We start from the raw sequence: 18,774 nt of genomic DNA on the forward strand, positions 1-18,774 counted from the left end.
TTTACTCTGGTCTGTGGCTGTGTGCTCAGCTGGATTGTCAATGTCAAATTTGGTTTTATTCCTGTCGGGTTTCGTGCAAATGTTTTATCACAATTTATTAATGAAATTGTGATGATTACTTGAAAATTATGCATCGGAGTGCTAACACTTGACGTCGACTTGTATGTACGGAAGTGTTGATTTAATGGGATATAGAATAAGTGCCTCACGATGCCTTGCATTTTGCTTGGGCATAACTTTTATAATGGGCTGCTATTTAGCCTCATTACCGATACAATCAGGTGAGATACTCATTGAATATTAAATCTTTAGAAAGCTAAGTACGTTACTCTCGCATAATTTGACTTTAATGAGCGTTATTTCCACAGAAAAACAGGCATTACCTAAACCAATAAGACAGCAGATCTCATCGAAAGTGCCGAATAAAAAACGTTTAGCAATACTCGTGCCGTTCAGAGATCGCTTCGAGGAGCTCTTAGAATTTGTGCCACACATGTACGGCTTTTTAAACAAGCAGAATATACCGTTTCACATATTTGTGGTGCAGCAAAAAGATAGCAATCGATTCAACCGTGCATCGCTGATAAATGTTGGGTTTTTGTACACAAGGAACGATTACGACTATATTGCAATGCATGACGTGGATTTACTTCCTGTAAATGACGACTTGAAGTACGATTATCCTGCATCAGGACCTTTTCACATCTCATCTCCGCAAACTCATCCAAAATACCACTACGATACATTTATTGGTGGCATATTGCTAGTCAAAAGAGAGCACTACGAGCTAGTTGACGGAATGTCAAATAACTACTGGGGCTGGGGACTGGAAGACGATGAATTCTATGTGCGATTAAAAGACGCACGGTTGAAAGTCACAAGACCAGCTAATATTACTACAGGACCAGAAAATACTTTCAGGTACAGTTTCTTTAATGTTTAAATGTTACAACAATACTTTTCTTTTCAAATACTTAGGTACTCAATTATTTATTGAATACCTACAGACTTTCATGCAGCAGAATATGTTAATGTCTTTGTTCAAATAAATATACCCTTGATTGCTTTTTGCCCCAGTTAGAGACAAAATTTCGTCACAATTTATACGCAACAATTTACCACCTACTAAGTGGTTGCTTATCAAATCCATAGCTACGCCTAATGCCTAATCTGCTAAATAACTATTTTCCTCTGATAAACAGTAGTTAGATATCAATAACATATTGAATATTTGTTTATTTATAACTTTATTAGATAAGCCTATAATCCGGATTATGTGGGTTAACAAATGTATTTATAATGGCCTAGAAAAATACCACCTTTTTTCACAATAACATAAGTTGCCACTTTGCCCGTGTACCTACTAATTACAAATGCAAATATTTTATCTATGCAAACACACCATTTACACCTTCAAATACAATTGGTAATTTATTCGGTAAACATTATATTGCTTTGTCTGCGGGTCCAACACGAGGAATAACCTGAATAAACTTTACTAATCTTCTCCTATAATAATATCTTAATCCCATGATATTTCTCAGAGAGGATTGTCAGATGTTTTGTTGGATAGTTAATCAAGTTCTAAATCATGTTTTAAATATTATAAAATGCCAAATTTCTAATAACAATGATTTATTCCTCATAATTATCAACAATTTTCAGGCACATCCATGACAAAACATACCGCAGGCGTGACATGCGGAAATGTTACAACCAGCGCGAGGTCACGCGACACAGAGACAGATTGACAGGCCTCCACAACGTGCAATACAAACTGTGGAGCACCCACACGGTCACCATTGACGAACTTCCCATCACCGTGTTAAACGTGGAGTTGTTGTGTGATAAAGCAGCTACGCCGTGGTGTCAGTGCCCGGAACCAGTGAAGGTTAAAAAGCCATAGTAAGGAATCTAAGAAAATATGTTGCTTCCTTAAAAAAATTTACATTGACACTTTTTAGCCAAGAAACAATTGTTTTTTGTATTAGGCACAACATAATAAATTGATATGTTTAATGACTAATTCGGACCTGCCACCAATGGATTCACAGGTGGTTAAATTTCAAACAAAATGAACATCAACATCGGTTCATACGAAACCACGTCTCTAAAACTTATAACACTCCACTTTTTTTGTAAGAGTCAAAAGTTATAATTTAGTTTCTAAATTTTAAGTGCCTATATTCAGTGGCATTTGCTCATACATTGTAATAAATAATTAAGATTATTGTAANTAGCCGAGGGGGAAGTCATGCCCAGCTTATGACCTGGGGAGAGGAGGGGGGCGGGGGAGTCATACCCAGCTTCTAGGCTAAGATTAAATAGATTTCCAGGAGGGGGAGCAGCTGTCCTTTCCTGCAGCAGCTGGCCCGCCCATGGGAACGGCGAATAGATAGGTAGGTGCGTAGGTTTAACTTAGAAAAACTAAATAACAGGTAGGTATTGCGTGTACATCGAAATGATCTTCATAGCAATGTCTTGTAGCCTAGGCAGAGTGTATCTGCCTCAGCTATACCTACCTTATTGTTAGAAGTAAATAAATTAATACTTATATATTTTTATATTTTACTTGGAAGAAGATATGACTCTAACAACACTTATGAACACTTTATTTGAATAAATCGCCAAAAATACCACCGCGGAGACCCCAATCGCGTCTCTGCGTTCCATTGAATCGTATGAGCGTATGGATTTTTTGCGTTATTTTGCACAATTTCTATTTTTAAAAATTACCTATGGATAGCTTGCTTTATTCTGATGAATAAATGTCATTACGAGTTTTTCTCTAAAACTGATAGTTTGGCTAGAAAAAAATATTTTCTATCCACGCAGTACGCCGGCAGCGTTCGGATCGGATATAGTGACGTCATCATCCCCGCGCCGGGCGGTCAGTGAACTTTTTTAGTAATTTGGCCATAACTTCGTCAATTTTTGTCGTAGAACAAAAATTTTTGGACTGTGTATTAAGGATTTCTTAGCCCTATAAATCTGCATTCACAGCTAAAAATCGAAATGATCCTCATTACAAATACAAATATTTTATCTATGCAAACACACCGTTTACATACAGATCATTTTCACTTCTTTTCAGTTATTTTACAACGTAAGAAAAACCAGATATTCTACAAAACGAATGTACATTTATTAGTCTAGGTCTTTTAGTCTCGACGTCATTGTTGAACAAGGATACCCCTTCCCAGTGGTTCCATAGCGCGGTTAACATGCGAAAATGCACTGATTCAAAGAATCCCTTAAAGTTTGATCACTACATGCCCGACACACTGAAAGTTTTTAGTTTCAATTCGTTTTTATTTGACTGTACTTTTGAAAAGGTGCGAGTTGACGAACAAAATAATAGGTAAAATCGGAATTTCCCAACTCGCGCCTGCTAGCGAGTTTGACAGGTGCGAGATGACGAACAACCCTTTTAAATATTGTAAAATGCCAAATTTCTAATAACAATGATTTATACCTCATGATCATCGACAATTTTCAGGCACATCCATGACAAAACATACCGCAGGCGTGACATGCGGAAATGTTTCAACCAGCGTGAGGTCACGCGACGCAGAGACCGATTGACAGGAGTCCACAACGTGCAATACAAACTGTGGAGCACACACACGGTCACCATTGACGAACTTCCCATCACCGTGTTAAACGTGGAGTTGTTGTGTGATAAAGCAGCTACGCCATGGTGCCAGTGCCCGGAACCAGTGAAGGTTAAAAAGCCATAGTAAGGAATCTAAGAAAGTATGTTGCTTCCCTAAAAAAAATGATATTGACTGTGTTAAGACACTTTTTAGCCAAGAAACAATTGTTTTTTGTATTAGGCACAACATATTAAATTGATATGTTTAATGACTAATTCGGACCTGCCACCAATGGATTCACAGGTGTGCATGGTTGAATTTCAAACAAAAAGACAATTAACATCGGTTCATACGAAACCATGTCTCTAAAACTATAACACTCCTCTTTTTGTAAGAGTCAAAAGTTATAATTTAGTTTCTAAATTTTTAGTGCCTATATTCAGTGGCATTTGCTCATACATTGTAATAAATAATTAAGATTATTGTAATAATTCTAGTGTCATTTTGTAAATAGTAAAATTGGCTTTACATTGAGATTAGATATGGATTATAATAAGCCTACTAACTCATTTTCAAGAGATTTTATTTTTGGCTCCAATATGCAATACATATAAATGTGCTAATCTACATTATTTTGCGGATATTTATTATCTAAATCGCCTATGCCTAAAAGATATCGCCTATGACTAAAAAATAGTTACAAGTTGGGGCATTTTTTTGTAGGTCACTGATTCTCTGAACTCTGTCGCTCTGTTTGAGCGAAAACTACTTAGCCCCTCTATATGTCATATGTACAAACGCCCGTATTCACAAACATTACTATGAGGTCTCACAGTGCGAGTGGACGCACAGGGTGACACACAAACCAACCACAGAGCTCTATTGAACGCTGTGCATTCGATTTGTTGCTTCACTTAGCAAGCATCGTTTGTGAATATGGGTGTTGGCCCCTCTATACAAAGTATACTCGTAGCAAATTCAATGAGGGCTATCGTTTTTATACTTAACAGTTGACACCCCTGGCGATTGACAGGACCTTACTCTACAGTGGCGCCATCTTGATGAGTGCAAATGCGATAGTCCTCCTACCACTTTAGCGCTCACAAGTTGGCGCCACTGTCTTCGCTACTAGCAAGTGACAGGACCTTACTCTACAGTGGCGCCAACTGGTGAGCGCTAAAACTATAGCCCTCATTGCGTTACATCACAAGCATTCGAGATTAGAATTGTTTTCTAGACAAAGTAACATTTTTGACAGTTTTAATTTCGAGATCGATTCGCCCCAAGTTCTTGTATTTAACTACATATTTTGCTCCGTGAAGCTATTTGGAAATTTAGGCTATGTTCACATGTAACAAGCGTTAACGCGCGTTGCGAGGAGCTCGTCAGTCTGTTTCGATAGAGCTTAGAAAATGGACGTGGAAGAAGCTATTGCGATGGAAGCGCGCGCTCATCTGAACAGTCAACGGACTTTACATAGCTGTCAACGCGCGATCGCCTGCGTCTAGACTTTTTCTCTGAGCGCCTCGTCAACGCGCGCTCATGTGATCGGTTGTATGTAAATACTACGATGTCTAGTCGTGCGATTTGAAAACGCGCGTCAAAATTTTGCCATCTGCTGAACATAGCCTAAAACTCAGGAAAGTTACTTTGTGTAAGGGGGGAGATAACTCCCTCCTCCCTGTATACAACCCGATTGAGCTAACTCTCCCTCGCACTCACCCCCCGCGTTCGCCTCGTCCGTAACTGCGTCGATGTGACGTCACAGTGGTCAGATGCGCAGTTAACTTGATCAGGTTGTAAGAAAAAACTCCTATGTAAACTTTAGCTTGATAATCTGCTATAGTATATTTTTATTATCAGTGAATCAGTATGATTTTAATACTGTATTATTTGCAAATTATTATTAATAATTACCTGCCATTTCCAAGAACCTGTGTCGCCATTATACAGAAAGGAAAGGAATGTTAATAAAACAATTTTTAAATAAATAAATAATTTATTAAGCAGATTTTGTTTTAAGCTTATTTCTACACATTCTTAGTGACCTGTATATGAGTATAATAACTTGAACTAATGCATACAGGTTATGAAATTACCAACACTAGAACTTTCGTCAAAATATTTGTAAAAACAAATTCTACCTAGCGCATAGATCAGTCGGTGTCTGAGGTATGTGCACGGGAAGGGTGGGCTTGACAAATGATGACGTGAAAGAACATACAAATCTCCAAATACAACGTCCTGCCCTCCTATAGTCTGGTCTGCGAGCACGTAGAATTTTGTCCAATGACCCCAAGCTACCCATCCTTATCACTCGCGCGTAATTATATGGCTGTCGCGACTGTGCGACGGGCGCCCGCAGTGAGTGTGCGAGCGGATCGAAAATCAAAACTCCATACAAAAAAGGGCTTTTCGACCACTTTTCGACTGGTTTGCGATTATAATTTGCACTTTGTTTAGACCCACTGTGCACCTCCCATACCTTAGGCACTGACTGAATTAAGGTATTATGCATGCTCTAGACCAGGGGTGGCCAACCGGTCGATCGCGACTATTAGTCCAGTAGATCGTGGCAAGGCAAAAAATACTATAGTCCGATTTTTAATTCGACGGAATTCTGACAGCTGTCATTTTTTGACAATTCAGATGTAACAAGCCTTTTTTGCTTTGAATTATTAATAAATAATATGAAATNGTAAGAGTCAAAAGTTATAATTTAGTTTCTAAATTTTTAGTGCCTATATTCAGTGGCATTTGCTCATACATTGTAATAAATAATTAAGATTATTGTAATAATTCTAGTGTCATTTTGTAAATAGTAAAATTGGCTTTACATTGAGATTAGATATGGATTATAATAAGCCTACTAACTCATTTTCAAGAGATTTTATTTTGGACTCCAATATGCAATACATGTAAATGTGCTAATCTACAATATTTTGCGGATATTGATTATCTAAATCGCCTATGCCTAAAAGATATCGCCTGTGACTAAAAAATAGTTACAAGTTGGGGCATTTTTTGTAGCTCACTCTGATTCTCTGAACTCTGTCACTCTGTCTGAGCGAAAACTACTTAGCCCCTCTATATGTACAAACGCCCGTATTCACAAACATTATGAGGTCTCACAGTGCGCGTGGACGCACAGGGTGACACACAAACCAACCACAGAGCTCTATTGAACGCTGTGCATTCGATTTGCTGCTTCACTTAGCAAGTTTGTGAATACGGGTGTTGGCCCCTCTATACAAAGTATACTAGGAAATTCAATTGCGTCACATCACAAGCATTCGAGATTAGAATTTATGTTTTCTAGACAAAGTTAAATTTTTGAGTTTTAATTTCGAGATCGATTCGCCCCAAGTTCTTGTATTTAACTAGGTACATACTTTGCTCCGTGGAGCTATTTGGAAATTTAAGCTATGTTCACATGTAACACGCGTTAACGTAGGTCAACGCGGAATTAAATTTTTAAAAAGTTCACATGACAAGCGCTAACGCGCGTTGCGAGGAGCTCGTCAGTCTGTTTCGATAGAGCTTAGAAAATGGACGTGGAAGAAGCTATTGCGATGGAAGCGCGCGCTCATCTGAACAGTCAACGGACTTTTCATAGCTGTCAAAGCGCGCGATCGCCTGCGTCTAGAGACTTTTTCTCTGAGCGCCGCGTCAACGCTCGCTGACGCTGATCGGTTGTATGTAAATACTACGATGTCTAGTCGTGCGATTTGAAAACGCGCATCAAAATTTTGCCATCTGAACATGCCTAAAACTCACGAAAGTTACTTTGTGTAAGGGGGGAGATTACTCCCTCCTCCCTGTATACAACTCGATCGAGCTAACTGCGCACCGCGCTGGAATGCGACTCCCTCCTACTCATCCGCACACCTCCCCGCGTTCGCCCCGTCCGTACCAACGTCGATGTGACGTCACGGTGGTCGTGCGCAGTTAACTTGATCAGAGGTGGAATTGTGTAAAGCAATCGTTATCATTTAACAGTTCATAACGTACGATTATTATGTCAAACGCTTTGTTTAACCCGTGGTTTAACTGACTTTATCGTACATGTACTGTCAAATGATTACGATTTCTTTACACAATTCCACCTCAGGTTGTAAGAAAAAACTCCTATGTGTAAACTTTAGCTTGATATATTTTTATTACCAGTGAATCAGTATGATTTTAATACTGTATTTTTCGCAAATGAAACTATTATAATAAATAATAATTACCTGCCATTTCCAAGAACCTGTGTCGCCATTATACAGAAAGGAAAGGAATGTTAATAAAACAATTTTTAAATAAATAAATAATTTATTAAGCAGATTTTGTTTTAAGCTTATTTCTACACATTCTTAGTGACCTGTATATGAGTATAACTTGAACTAACTATTGCATACAGGTTATGAAATATTATCAACACTAGAACTTCGTCAAAATATCCCTTAGGTTCAGAATGTCCAATTCCCAAAATGTCCAACCACAGATATGGATTAGAGTAGATACAGCAAGTTGATCGTCAAAGCGTGCCATTCCGATATGTCCAAATGGACATACATGGTCGAGTGATGTTCATGTAATCCGATTACAACAATCGGTTACGATGATTTTACGAGGACAGTAGTACGAACACGGTAGAAAGAAGAAATTATTTACGGATTGAGAATTATAATTAACAGCACAAGTAACAAATAACACTGCACAACAAAATTGCAACTTTTGGCTGATGATTGACTTTCATTACATGATGTTTACTAATTTGACGTCGCTGATTCTGAATCTGCCGTCCATTTTTTCGTAGCAGCTCTTGTTTACGTGTTATAGCTTTCACTCAAAAATTGCTAAATTTCAGTCTTAATTTGCCGACAGTTCCAAAAAACCTTTGTTTTCTTTGTATAATTTAATATGGTAGCATTAAAAAGTGTTTGTGTGATTGATCTAAATCAATTTTGTTTCATTTGCGGAGAGGATATGTTTAAATAATCCGTTTAAATGTGACAAAGTTCGTAAAATTGGCTTACAAAAATTAGTTTGGGGACCCAGTGGAAATGAAAGATAAGCCTTGAATTCCGCAAAAGGCGTGGAAAAGATGCGTTGAGTTTTTACGTTTATAAACAAATAAGAATATGTGTAGATTTAGGTACGAAACCGCTATGATCTGAAAGGAACCCTTGAACCATCGCGACGACTGTTATTTTTATTTTTGAACAAAAATGGTATTAACCAAAAAATATTGAACTAAATGGTAATTCCTTGCATACGTTTGGCATGTAGATAGAAAAATAATTTCCCAATTTTTTTTGTAACTTCAAAAATATGATAATAAAAATTCAAATAACCATTTTGAAATGATCAGTACATTTTTAAGCCTTAGTTTTTCAAGTGAAACCTTAAATTCAAGAAAGAATTATTTTTTAATTTGTGAAAATGCTCTCCATTCATAATGGGAATGTTTCAATGTTGACAACACTTCTGAAATGTCAAAATTCCGTCGAATTAAAAATCAGAGTTTACATGATTGTGTATGTTGTTGACTATTAGGCCAGTAGATCGTGGAAAAGCAAAATACTACATGATTGTGTAATGTAAACTATGCTGTTTCATTAAAGATTTCAAGAAGTATGTAAGTGATAGATCGCCCAGGGTTTCGTTAGTAAACAGTAGATCTTATGTCTAATCAAGTTGGCCACCCCTGCTTTAGACTTATAATATGTTGACAATATAGGTAGCCTCTATAAAGCGAGAGCAAGCGATTATTAAACTGATATTTTGGTAAATAATATCCATTTCGGATTTCTAAACATCAATAACTTTCTAAAAATAATTACACAATTATTAAAAATTTAAAATCTTCAGCGTTTCATATTCTTTTGAAATTGTAATTGTGTATGTATCTAATTACAATCAATTATCACTGTAAAAATAATTATAGTTTGTTACAAATAAATCTTTGAAGCAATTCATCATAATATTACAANTGTCCAACGGTTTCAAAATGTCCAAATCCCGGAATATCCAATTGACAAAATGTCCAATTCCCGAAATGTCCAAAGTACTATTTTGAGAATTTGACATTTTGGGAATTGGACATTCTGAACCTAAAGGCAAAATATTTGTAAAAACATCGCTATAGGTCTGCCTGAGGTATGTGCGCGGCACGGGAGGGGTGGGATTGACAAATGATGACGTGAAATCGCATACAAACCTCCAAATACAACGTCCTGCCCTCCAGTATAGTCTGGTCTGCGAGCACGTAGAATTTTGTCCAATGACCCCAAGCTACCCATCATCCTTATCACTCGCGCGTAATTATATGGCTGTCGCGACTGTGGGACGGGCGCCCGCAGTGAGTGTGCGAGCGGATCGTAAATCAAAACTCCATACAAAAAAGGGCTTTTCGACCAATTTTCGACTGGTTTGCGATTATAATTTGCACTTCTAGACCCACTGTGCACCTCCCATACCTTAGACACTGACTGAGCTAGGCATGTATGCTCTAGACCAGGGGTGGCCAACCGGTCGATCGCGACTATTAGTCCAGTCGATCGTGGCAAGGCAAAAAATACTACATGATTGTGTATGTTGTTTATGCTGTTTCATTTAAGATTTCAAGAAGTATGTAAGTGGTAGATCGCCCAGGGTTTTGTTAGTAAACAGTAGATCTTATGTCTAATAAAGTTTACCACCCCTGCTTTAGACCTATAATATGTTGACAATATAGGTAGCCTCTAAATAAAGCGAGAGCAAGCGATAGTTAACAAACTGATATTTTGGTAAATAAAATCCATTTCGGATTTCTAAACATCAATAACTTTCTAAAAATAATTAGGTACACAATTATTAAAAAATTAAAATCTTACGGATTACTTGCTTCAGCGTTTCATATTCTTTGTAATTGTGTATGTATCTAATTACAATCAATTATCACTGTAAAAATAATTATAGTTTGTTACAAATAAATCTTTGAAGCAATTCATCATATTACAACTAAAAACAATATATCAGGAACATAAATTGACATTGTGCCAACAATAAACCTATTTTTAAACCCCAGATAATAAACTAAAATAAGTACATATTTAATATGCATAAAATGTATTCTAAAATGTTTCAAACAGAAGCAAAGGTATGTAAAAGTTTTTTATTTTCAATGACTATGCTCTATTACGTTTAACGTTGAGATCTCGTTGATGAAATTAGTTTTTAAATACAATAAAAGGTAAGCAATGTTTTTCTATGTGAATTCTGTGAAATAATAAGAAACGACTTATTGAAGTACTGGCTTTCCCAGGCAGCTATTCTACTACATCTGATTACATCACTAATGACTCCAAGCTCTATGGCTCGGCGACCGGACTTTAGTAAGATTTTTTAGGGAGTTAATAATTGAGTTATAAATGCGAAAGTAACTCTGTTTTTTATGCTTTCACGCCTAAACCGCTGAACCGATTTTGATGAAATATATGTTTGAGTCCTGGGAAAGGTTATAGAATAGTTTTTATCCTGGATTTTGAAACAGGGTCGCGCGCTATAGTTTTTTGTACGACAGACAAATTTTCACGCGGGCGAAGCCACGGGAAGCCAGATTTTATTATATACCCTGTATCTAACCCAGCCTGTACCTATTTATAAATCGATTCTGATTAGTCCACAGTTTATTATTAGATTATAATTTAAATAAGTTACTTCGATCACACTGCTATTGGATTGCATTCATATTTCACACAATCATGCAAACACCAAAAAGCTTGATTATAATCTTTACTAAAGTCTAGCGCTAAACTGTGCCTGCCTGTGGCATGGGAGCGGTACAGGAGGAGTGACATTGACATTTTGGGTAACATCTGAGACGGTTTTTGGGCGTCATTTTGAAAATTTTATAGGGCCACCCCCGACTTTTATCGGCTATTCGTGTTCGTCTCGGCGAGCCCTATCCGTAGACACCCCGTTTGTAGGGATCCGACGTCAAAAACTTTATTACGACGTGACAAACAGGGGCGTAGCTACTAAGAGGCAAGGCGGGGCAGTGCCCCGGGGCCCCCAAGCTCACGGGGACCTCGAATCCTTACCAGAAAATCTTAATTGAACTGTATGTGAAATTGTGAATGTACCCACTGCAAACTCGTTAGCTTTACATCAAACCCTAGTGGTTTTTAAAGCTATATAAATGTAATTGTCTCAATGTAACTGTCTTTAAGTTGTTAAATAAATTAAAAAAAAAAACTGAACTTTGAAAATTTCTCCCATTTTCAAAATAAATACAGAGATTCGAAAGCTGTATCAGGAGTAAGTCTTAGGCCCAGAACAGACGGTGAAACGCAACTGCAACGAAACTGCAACTGCTAGTTACTTTTGAGTTGCATCTAAGTTTCTGCCATAGCGTCCGTTGAGAGACCACACATGACGCGACCAGTTTGAAACTCTTAGTTTCAGTTTCATTCATCAGAATCATCAGAAAGTTGCAGTTTCGTTGCAGTTGCGTTTCACCGTCTGTTCTGGGCCTTAATGTTAATAAACTTGATAAAACCTAACCTGTTTAGATTGCAGTGGGGCCCCATTTTTTATTTGCCCCAGGGCCCTTGGTTACCTAGCTACGCCACTGGTGACAAATCATACAAATCTGAAGTCTCGCTAACGTTTAATGTCACAAAAACATCCTCCCGTGCCGCTCATACCTCAGGCACTGACAGTTTAGCGCTAGATCTATAATTAATATTTGGTTGTAAATAAGCATTTAAGATTGCTAGGATAATCATAGAAGCTTTAATAATTTAGCTTAAGTCTGTAATAGAAACTAACATTGTACAGCGACAGCATTATATCCGAATATTCACTTGTATTGCAAAATCACGCTTATTTCAAGTTATAATAAGGTACAGTCAGCGTTAAATTGTTCGTGACACCCAACGTGGCCAAAAAGTTGATAACAACCTTATTTCAATTATAACAAATACGTGTTGCGAACTATTCGATGCTGACTGTACCACGGTGTTTGTTTATCTTGAAATGCCGTCGCTGTACAATAAATAAATAATAATGCAACTTCAAATAAAATTTAAATAGCCCATAATACCTATAAAATGATATTGGGCAGTACAATAGGTTGAGTAGATTAAACATGACCTAAAACATCTAAAAGCACTTCCAAAAATATACTACTCATCTTCGTTTTGACAATCATTGCTTCAGTATGAAACAGGCATATTTCCCACCTAATGTCTTTGTTTTAAAGTCCAAATATTTTTTCTTTCTTTCTTTCAATTAGATATCATTCCAAGAAAACTGAATTCTTAACACGTTGACAGCACAGTCGATCATTATTATTCATTAACTATTTTGTGCACAGCTGCAAGTGTTATTTTTTTTTCGATGTAGATATAAATTAAGTTTCTACTTTCTATAATGCTGATTTATTTATAGCATTTCATTAATGATTGTGAGAAATGTAATATGACCCTTATTTCGTGAAAGCAATGATTAGTTTTAATATATTTATCCATTCATCATCTAAATGCCTCTGATATATCTGCACGTTACAAATGATATTTTATATCATCTGCTCTAGCTGTCCTTTTCACTCATACCAGTATTCTGAGAAGAGTGAGAGAGACATTGTATTATGACGTTATTATGAAACGACACTTGCGTGTGAATCCACACTTAAGACTCAAGTTGTAAAGTCATTTTATAATGCGCTCGTTTTGTAGGGTAGTCGAGCCTTGATTTTGTATTTAAAAGCACACAAAATAACCAAATAAGCGTCAGATTATCTTATTTATCGAATTGGCTTGAAGAACGCAATCTTAAGTCTGATATAAGTTATATTCAGAATGGTTTTCGTGTGACATTTTGTACCGTCATCATCAAAATGTTAGTGACACCTAAAGTGGTGACCTCCTGTCTACGTATTGCCATCTGGCGGATTTTTCAATCGCGAAAAAAACTCATTGTAACAAAGACGTGATGCGAACTTATTGCCTACTTTGGGAGTCACGAACTATTTGACGATGATTGTATGTCAACTGCGTATGCGAACAATGTGAACACTGAACATATCTTTAGAGGGAATGTAAACATAAGAAATCATGCACAATGAGTATTGCGAAAAAAACATAATTTACACATGAGTACCCTTACAAGCCCCGTATTATTTGACATAGTGCAGTCATACAGTACTCGTACTGCGATATGACTAATTTTCGCAGTGAATTTTGAACTTTATGTCTTTAGAATAAAGTTCTAGATCTACAAAAGCAAATCGTCAGTTGTCAAATTGGCAAAATTGTATAGCAATCTTATTCAAATTATTTACTAGGACTTATAAGACTCTCACTCAGGTCAGTATTATAAAAGACAAAGCTAAAACCATGCGACAAAACATACATTTTGTTTACAAACCTAATAAATGCTAAGTACGGTTACAGGTGCAGTTTAAACTTAAAATTGATCTATTAGGTTATTATTAAGTATCGATGCCTTGATAGGAATATTATGGAAATGAGCAAAAAATCGAAAAGCATCAAAAATAAGTATTTCTCAACTTACACCTCCCTTACTTATTTCTATGATGTTATCATTTTAACCAATCATCCAACATTCTAATAGTAAGGAGTATGTTCTGTGGCCATTTCATTAAATTATAGTAAGTTGATACAAATACTAATTCATTTCGCATTCTTATAACGTTATGCTACACCTATAACCGTGATTTTATTTAAACTAATAGTAAACAAACAGAAATTATGCCAATATAGTGACCATCGTAGTAAAAAGTTAAAAAAATTATTTCTGTAATTTCTACTAATTATACTTACTATAAAAAACAAAATTATATTAGTAAAATTACTGTGTAGCCACAGTTTACTTTACACAATTACTTTACTTTACTAATGAACTACTGGTTTTTATTAGATTGTCTCTATATTGGCCACATTTAACACGTTCACTGACAATGTCAACAGATTCAATAGTCAAAATCGCAATGTATAATTTGGAAATAACAATGAAGTGATCATTATCAATGTATTAACAAACATATACAAATAATTGATATAATAATCCATTTTTTTATAAATAATAATATTTATTTTTCTCGATAAAGATGTTCTTTTTGCGATAAATGTCAAAATAACAATGATTCCGACATATCAACACACTGTCAACGAACGTGTTATATTCCACAAAACAATAAAAGAGAGGATACGTAAAAATTGTCCTAAGCAGGCATCGAAGGCGCGCGCCGCGGCTAGTCCTCGCGCGCGCAACAACTCAGCTACAGCGGGCAGCCGCCTCCCTACGCACACATAGGACCATGTTAGCGGGAGGGGAGGGGAGTGAACGCTTGGGAAAATACACCCACTAAGTGAATCATACTACATTAGGCAAGCTAAGCCCGGTCCGTGAGCACGTAGAATTTTGTCCAATGACCCCTAGCTACCCATCCTTATCGCTCGCGCGTAATTATATTGCTGTCGCGACTGTGCGACTGGCACCCGCAGTGAGTGTGCGAGCGCGATAGCAACATAATTACGCGCGAGCGATAGGGATGGGTAGCTTGGGGTCATTGGACGGGATTCTACGTGCTCACGGGCCAGACTACACGCACGCGGATAGAGAAAACACGTTTGAAATAATGAAATGCGGCCAGATCCGCACGCGTACCAAAGTCCGCATCACAGGAAAAAGGGACTATGGACTATTTATTGAACACATTTTTTTATCCACGAGGAAGCACTTGACCTGTATGTATCTCCTTACCTGATGGAAAGTAATAATCAGGCCAAATATGGAAGCGAACTTTACTCGATTTATGTAATTTGCAGATAAAAATGTGGTCAAATTCGGGGTACAAAAAGATACTCCCACGGCAAAAATATGCAGGTGTATTTATCACAAGCGTCCATCTAAATAATATTGTTAAAATTTAACGCGTCACCTGTCCACGTTCAATACCTATTCATCGATTCAGCTAGTGCATTACATAGTCTGTGCCTCTGTTGTTGTGACTTGGACAGGCAACGTGTTAACATGGGAATATAAAAACATTCAAAATAATAAGATCAAGAAATAAATGTACAATCGCCAGCAAATAAAATACCACAAAATGACACGTTCTATCATACAATTTTGAATCATAAGAATATTGAAGATAAAAATAGAAATTGATTAGGAAAATTCACTATATTGTAGTAGGGTGACCTGTTGGCAACTGTACAGTAAACTACAGTTAAAACTATAGGGATCATCACATTACAACAATCACAAAAACCACAAAATTAATAAGACACCTAAAACATAAATAAAATGATACACAAATCTAATAATTATTAAAACTACAAAACACTACGGATCAATAACAATGCTATAATAAACAGTAATAATAAACACACTTCTATAATATCATTATTTATTAACGTAGCTACATTTTTAACAATTATAAATTATTTTTGCGAATAATAAAAATAAGTACATACTTAAATATATCGCCTAATATAAATATATGATTTTTAAATTACATTACTTGTACATAACGATATTAAGAAGCTATAATGCAAGCTATATCGATTATAATAATATACAATTTGTATAGAAAATTTAGGAAATATAATAATTAAAGCAATCAAGCGTCAACAATAATAATAATCATAGAACATTTTATAAAGGGTTCGAAAACACTATCACAGAGGGTGTATAAAGTCGGGATATATAGGATATAATATAATAATATAGTATATACATCTAAAACATCTCTCTTGCAGGTCCAACTATGCTATAATAATTACAATAATAATTATAAACTATCAAGGAAGAATACTTTGAGCTTTGGTTTACAATTTTTTAGTTGGCCAGTAAAAATATATTTTTTCTTGTAGGAAAAGAACAAGATAACAATTTATATGAAAACCTTGTCTATTGGTTCTGTCAGGACTTGGAAGTCCTTGGTTCAAATCTCAAGTGGGACACAAACGAAACACACGACTCCTTCCTACGGTAATGACCTAAATCTCCCCACATACAATTATTATTTGATTACATCATTATTACTTCTCATTCCTTCATTCCAACCACCACACTGTCAGTAGCAGAATCTGGTCTCAAACACTCATATTTTCAACCGACTTCAAAAAAAGGAGGAGGTTCTCAATTCGACCCGTATGTTTTTTTTTACTGACCAACTGTAACCGAATACACTAATACTGGTTAAATATTTGGAACTTTAAATTGGCTATATTTATGTTTCATATTACATACAAAACTCTAATGCTAGGTTATTCGGTTGTACGAATTTTAATTTATATTTTTTTTTAGATTTTCTCTTTTATTACAAATACTATGAGTATAATTAATTAGTCATTAAACATTGAAAGATTAAATTATTGACATTCATAATTCCATTGCTATTTACATCGTATTCATTATTTTTTTGTTTATACACTAAAATAATTTAACATTAGTCATAAAGTTTTCAGAGCTTTTAAGTAAAACACGTTTTGTCTTTGTTCATCTTAGTGAAAGCAACATTTGATGAAAAAGGATAGAGTATTTATTAGCTAAAACTTTTTATTTCTTTATTAAATAACAGGCTATTTTGCAGGTAGGTAAGTATGTAATAATACATTCCACTTTTTAATATATTGTTATCTAATTGACAATACTGACACCAATACATAATTATTATGTACTGGTGAAAATGATTGTATACGTTACATGAGCATAATATAAAGTTTAACGTTTGTTACGTCACATTTCACGCCCTTTGCTTTATTTTTTCTTCTCATTTTCAAACTTGTTTTAAGCCCTAGTTTTATTTCACATATAGACGTTATTTCTTTTAGATACATTTCAATTAAATTGTAAAATCTTTACTGTTCTTAAGCTGAACGAGTTTTTATCGAATATGGGAACGTTATATTAATTGTAAACGCGATTTTTTTTTATTCCAAGCAATGTAATTTATGAACTGAATTTATGTATATTATTTTTAATTAATGTAAAATTGTGGCAGTTTGATTTGAAGACACCTCGAGTAATTTTACCACGATATTAGAAAAGGAATTTTAAGTGAGTAAATATTTTATTTTGTAATTCTCTATGATCTTTAAGTCTCTTTTTAAATACTTTCAATATAGATAGATAGAAAGATAATTGTTACTGTGACAAGACTCAACTTAAAATACTCACTACTATAATATAAAAACATAGCATAAATAAAAACTTCATTCATTAATAATAACAAAAGTTAACATTGTTAAACATTTCGTCAACATATCTTTCCTTTCGTTCTTTTGGCACACAAATTAGTTAACAATGTTTAAAGTTCTAATGCTCGTTTTCACCAGCAATCCCTTATTTTTAAGTAACCCCTATGTATGGTAACACATAACAGGAATTTTGTTTTCATAGGGGTTACTTAAAAATTAGGGATTGATGGTGAAAAATTAGGGCATTAGTCTAAAAGTTAATCCGTAACTCAAAATGTTAACTTCGTCGATCAACAAAAATCAGTTATGCCTTGATCACACGTACCGAGCAAACGGGCGAGACAGTGCTCTCGGCCGAGTACTCGGTGTGTATGAACATTACGCCAGGCCTGTTCATCTCCGCGAGTTTACATCGAAAACAAAACACGCACGATGGCCCACCTACAGGATACTATTCGACAAGGCCTCACATACGAGCGAACATTGACTCACGCACGCGTATTCTTGTGTATGATGGAAGAAAATAAAGAAAATGGTGTACTAAATACTGTGTAAATATTTAACTGCCTAAAAAATAATAAAAACACAGAATGTACTTTTTTAAGTTGCCTCAAGACACTGAGAGGTAAATAAGTAGTTAATATTATTCATGATAATTCATTCTAAATCATGTATTTCCTCCGCCATTTTCCACTGTTTGGCACCTCACGTCACGTCACATCATTTTACCGAAGTCAGCCCTATAGCTTCGGCGCAGTACCGATCACTGACGTTTGTCAACAAAATGGTGCTTGACTCTTGAGACAGGCTAAATTACACCATATTGTTAATGACATTGAGCATACATTTTTTTAAATACCTTCGCGAAGTAAAACTTCTGTACGTAGTACTTATTATTATTCTGTGATTACGCCGAGTGTTCGGCCGAGCGCTCGAGTATGTGACTCGCTCACCCAACTGTCTCGACCGAGTAAACA

At 35.7% G+C, this 18,774-nt stretch overlaps 1 protein-coding gene across 1 annotated transcript; it reads left to right on the top strand.

The window, feature by feature from the left end:
- On the top strand, nucleotides 1–4,796 carry beta4GalT7 (beta-1,4-galactosyltransferase 7). Its single transcript, XM_028308229.1, has 4 exons — nucleotides 1–281; nucleotides 369–921; nucleotides 1,666–1,949; nucleotides 3,784–4,796. The coding sequence occupies exons 1-3, from the start codon at nucleotides 164–166 to the stop codon at nucleotides 1,904–1,906; spliced, it is 912 nt and encodes a 303-aa protein (XP_028164030.1). The 5' UTR covers nucleotides 1–163; the 3' UTR covers nucleotides 1,907–1,949; nucleotides 3,784–4,796.
- The last annotated feature ends 13,978 nt before the right edge of the window (nucleotides 4,797–18,774 follow it).

Source organism: Ostrinia furnacalis, unplaced genomic scaffold (genome assembly GCF_004193835.3).
Source record: "Ostrinia furnacalis isolate ACB-3 unplaced genomic scaffold, ASM419383v2 OfSCF2396, whole genome shotgun sequence".
Lineage (NCBI taxonomy): Eukaryota > Metazoa > Arthropoda > Insecta > Lepidoptera > Crambidae > Ostrinia > Ostrinia furnacalis.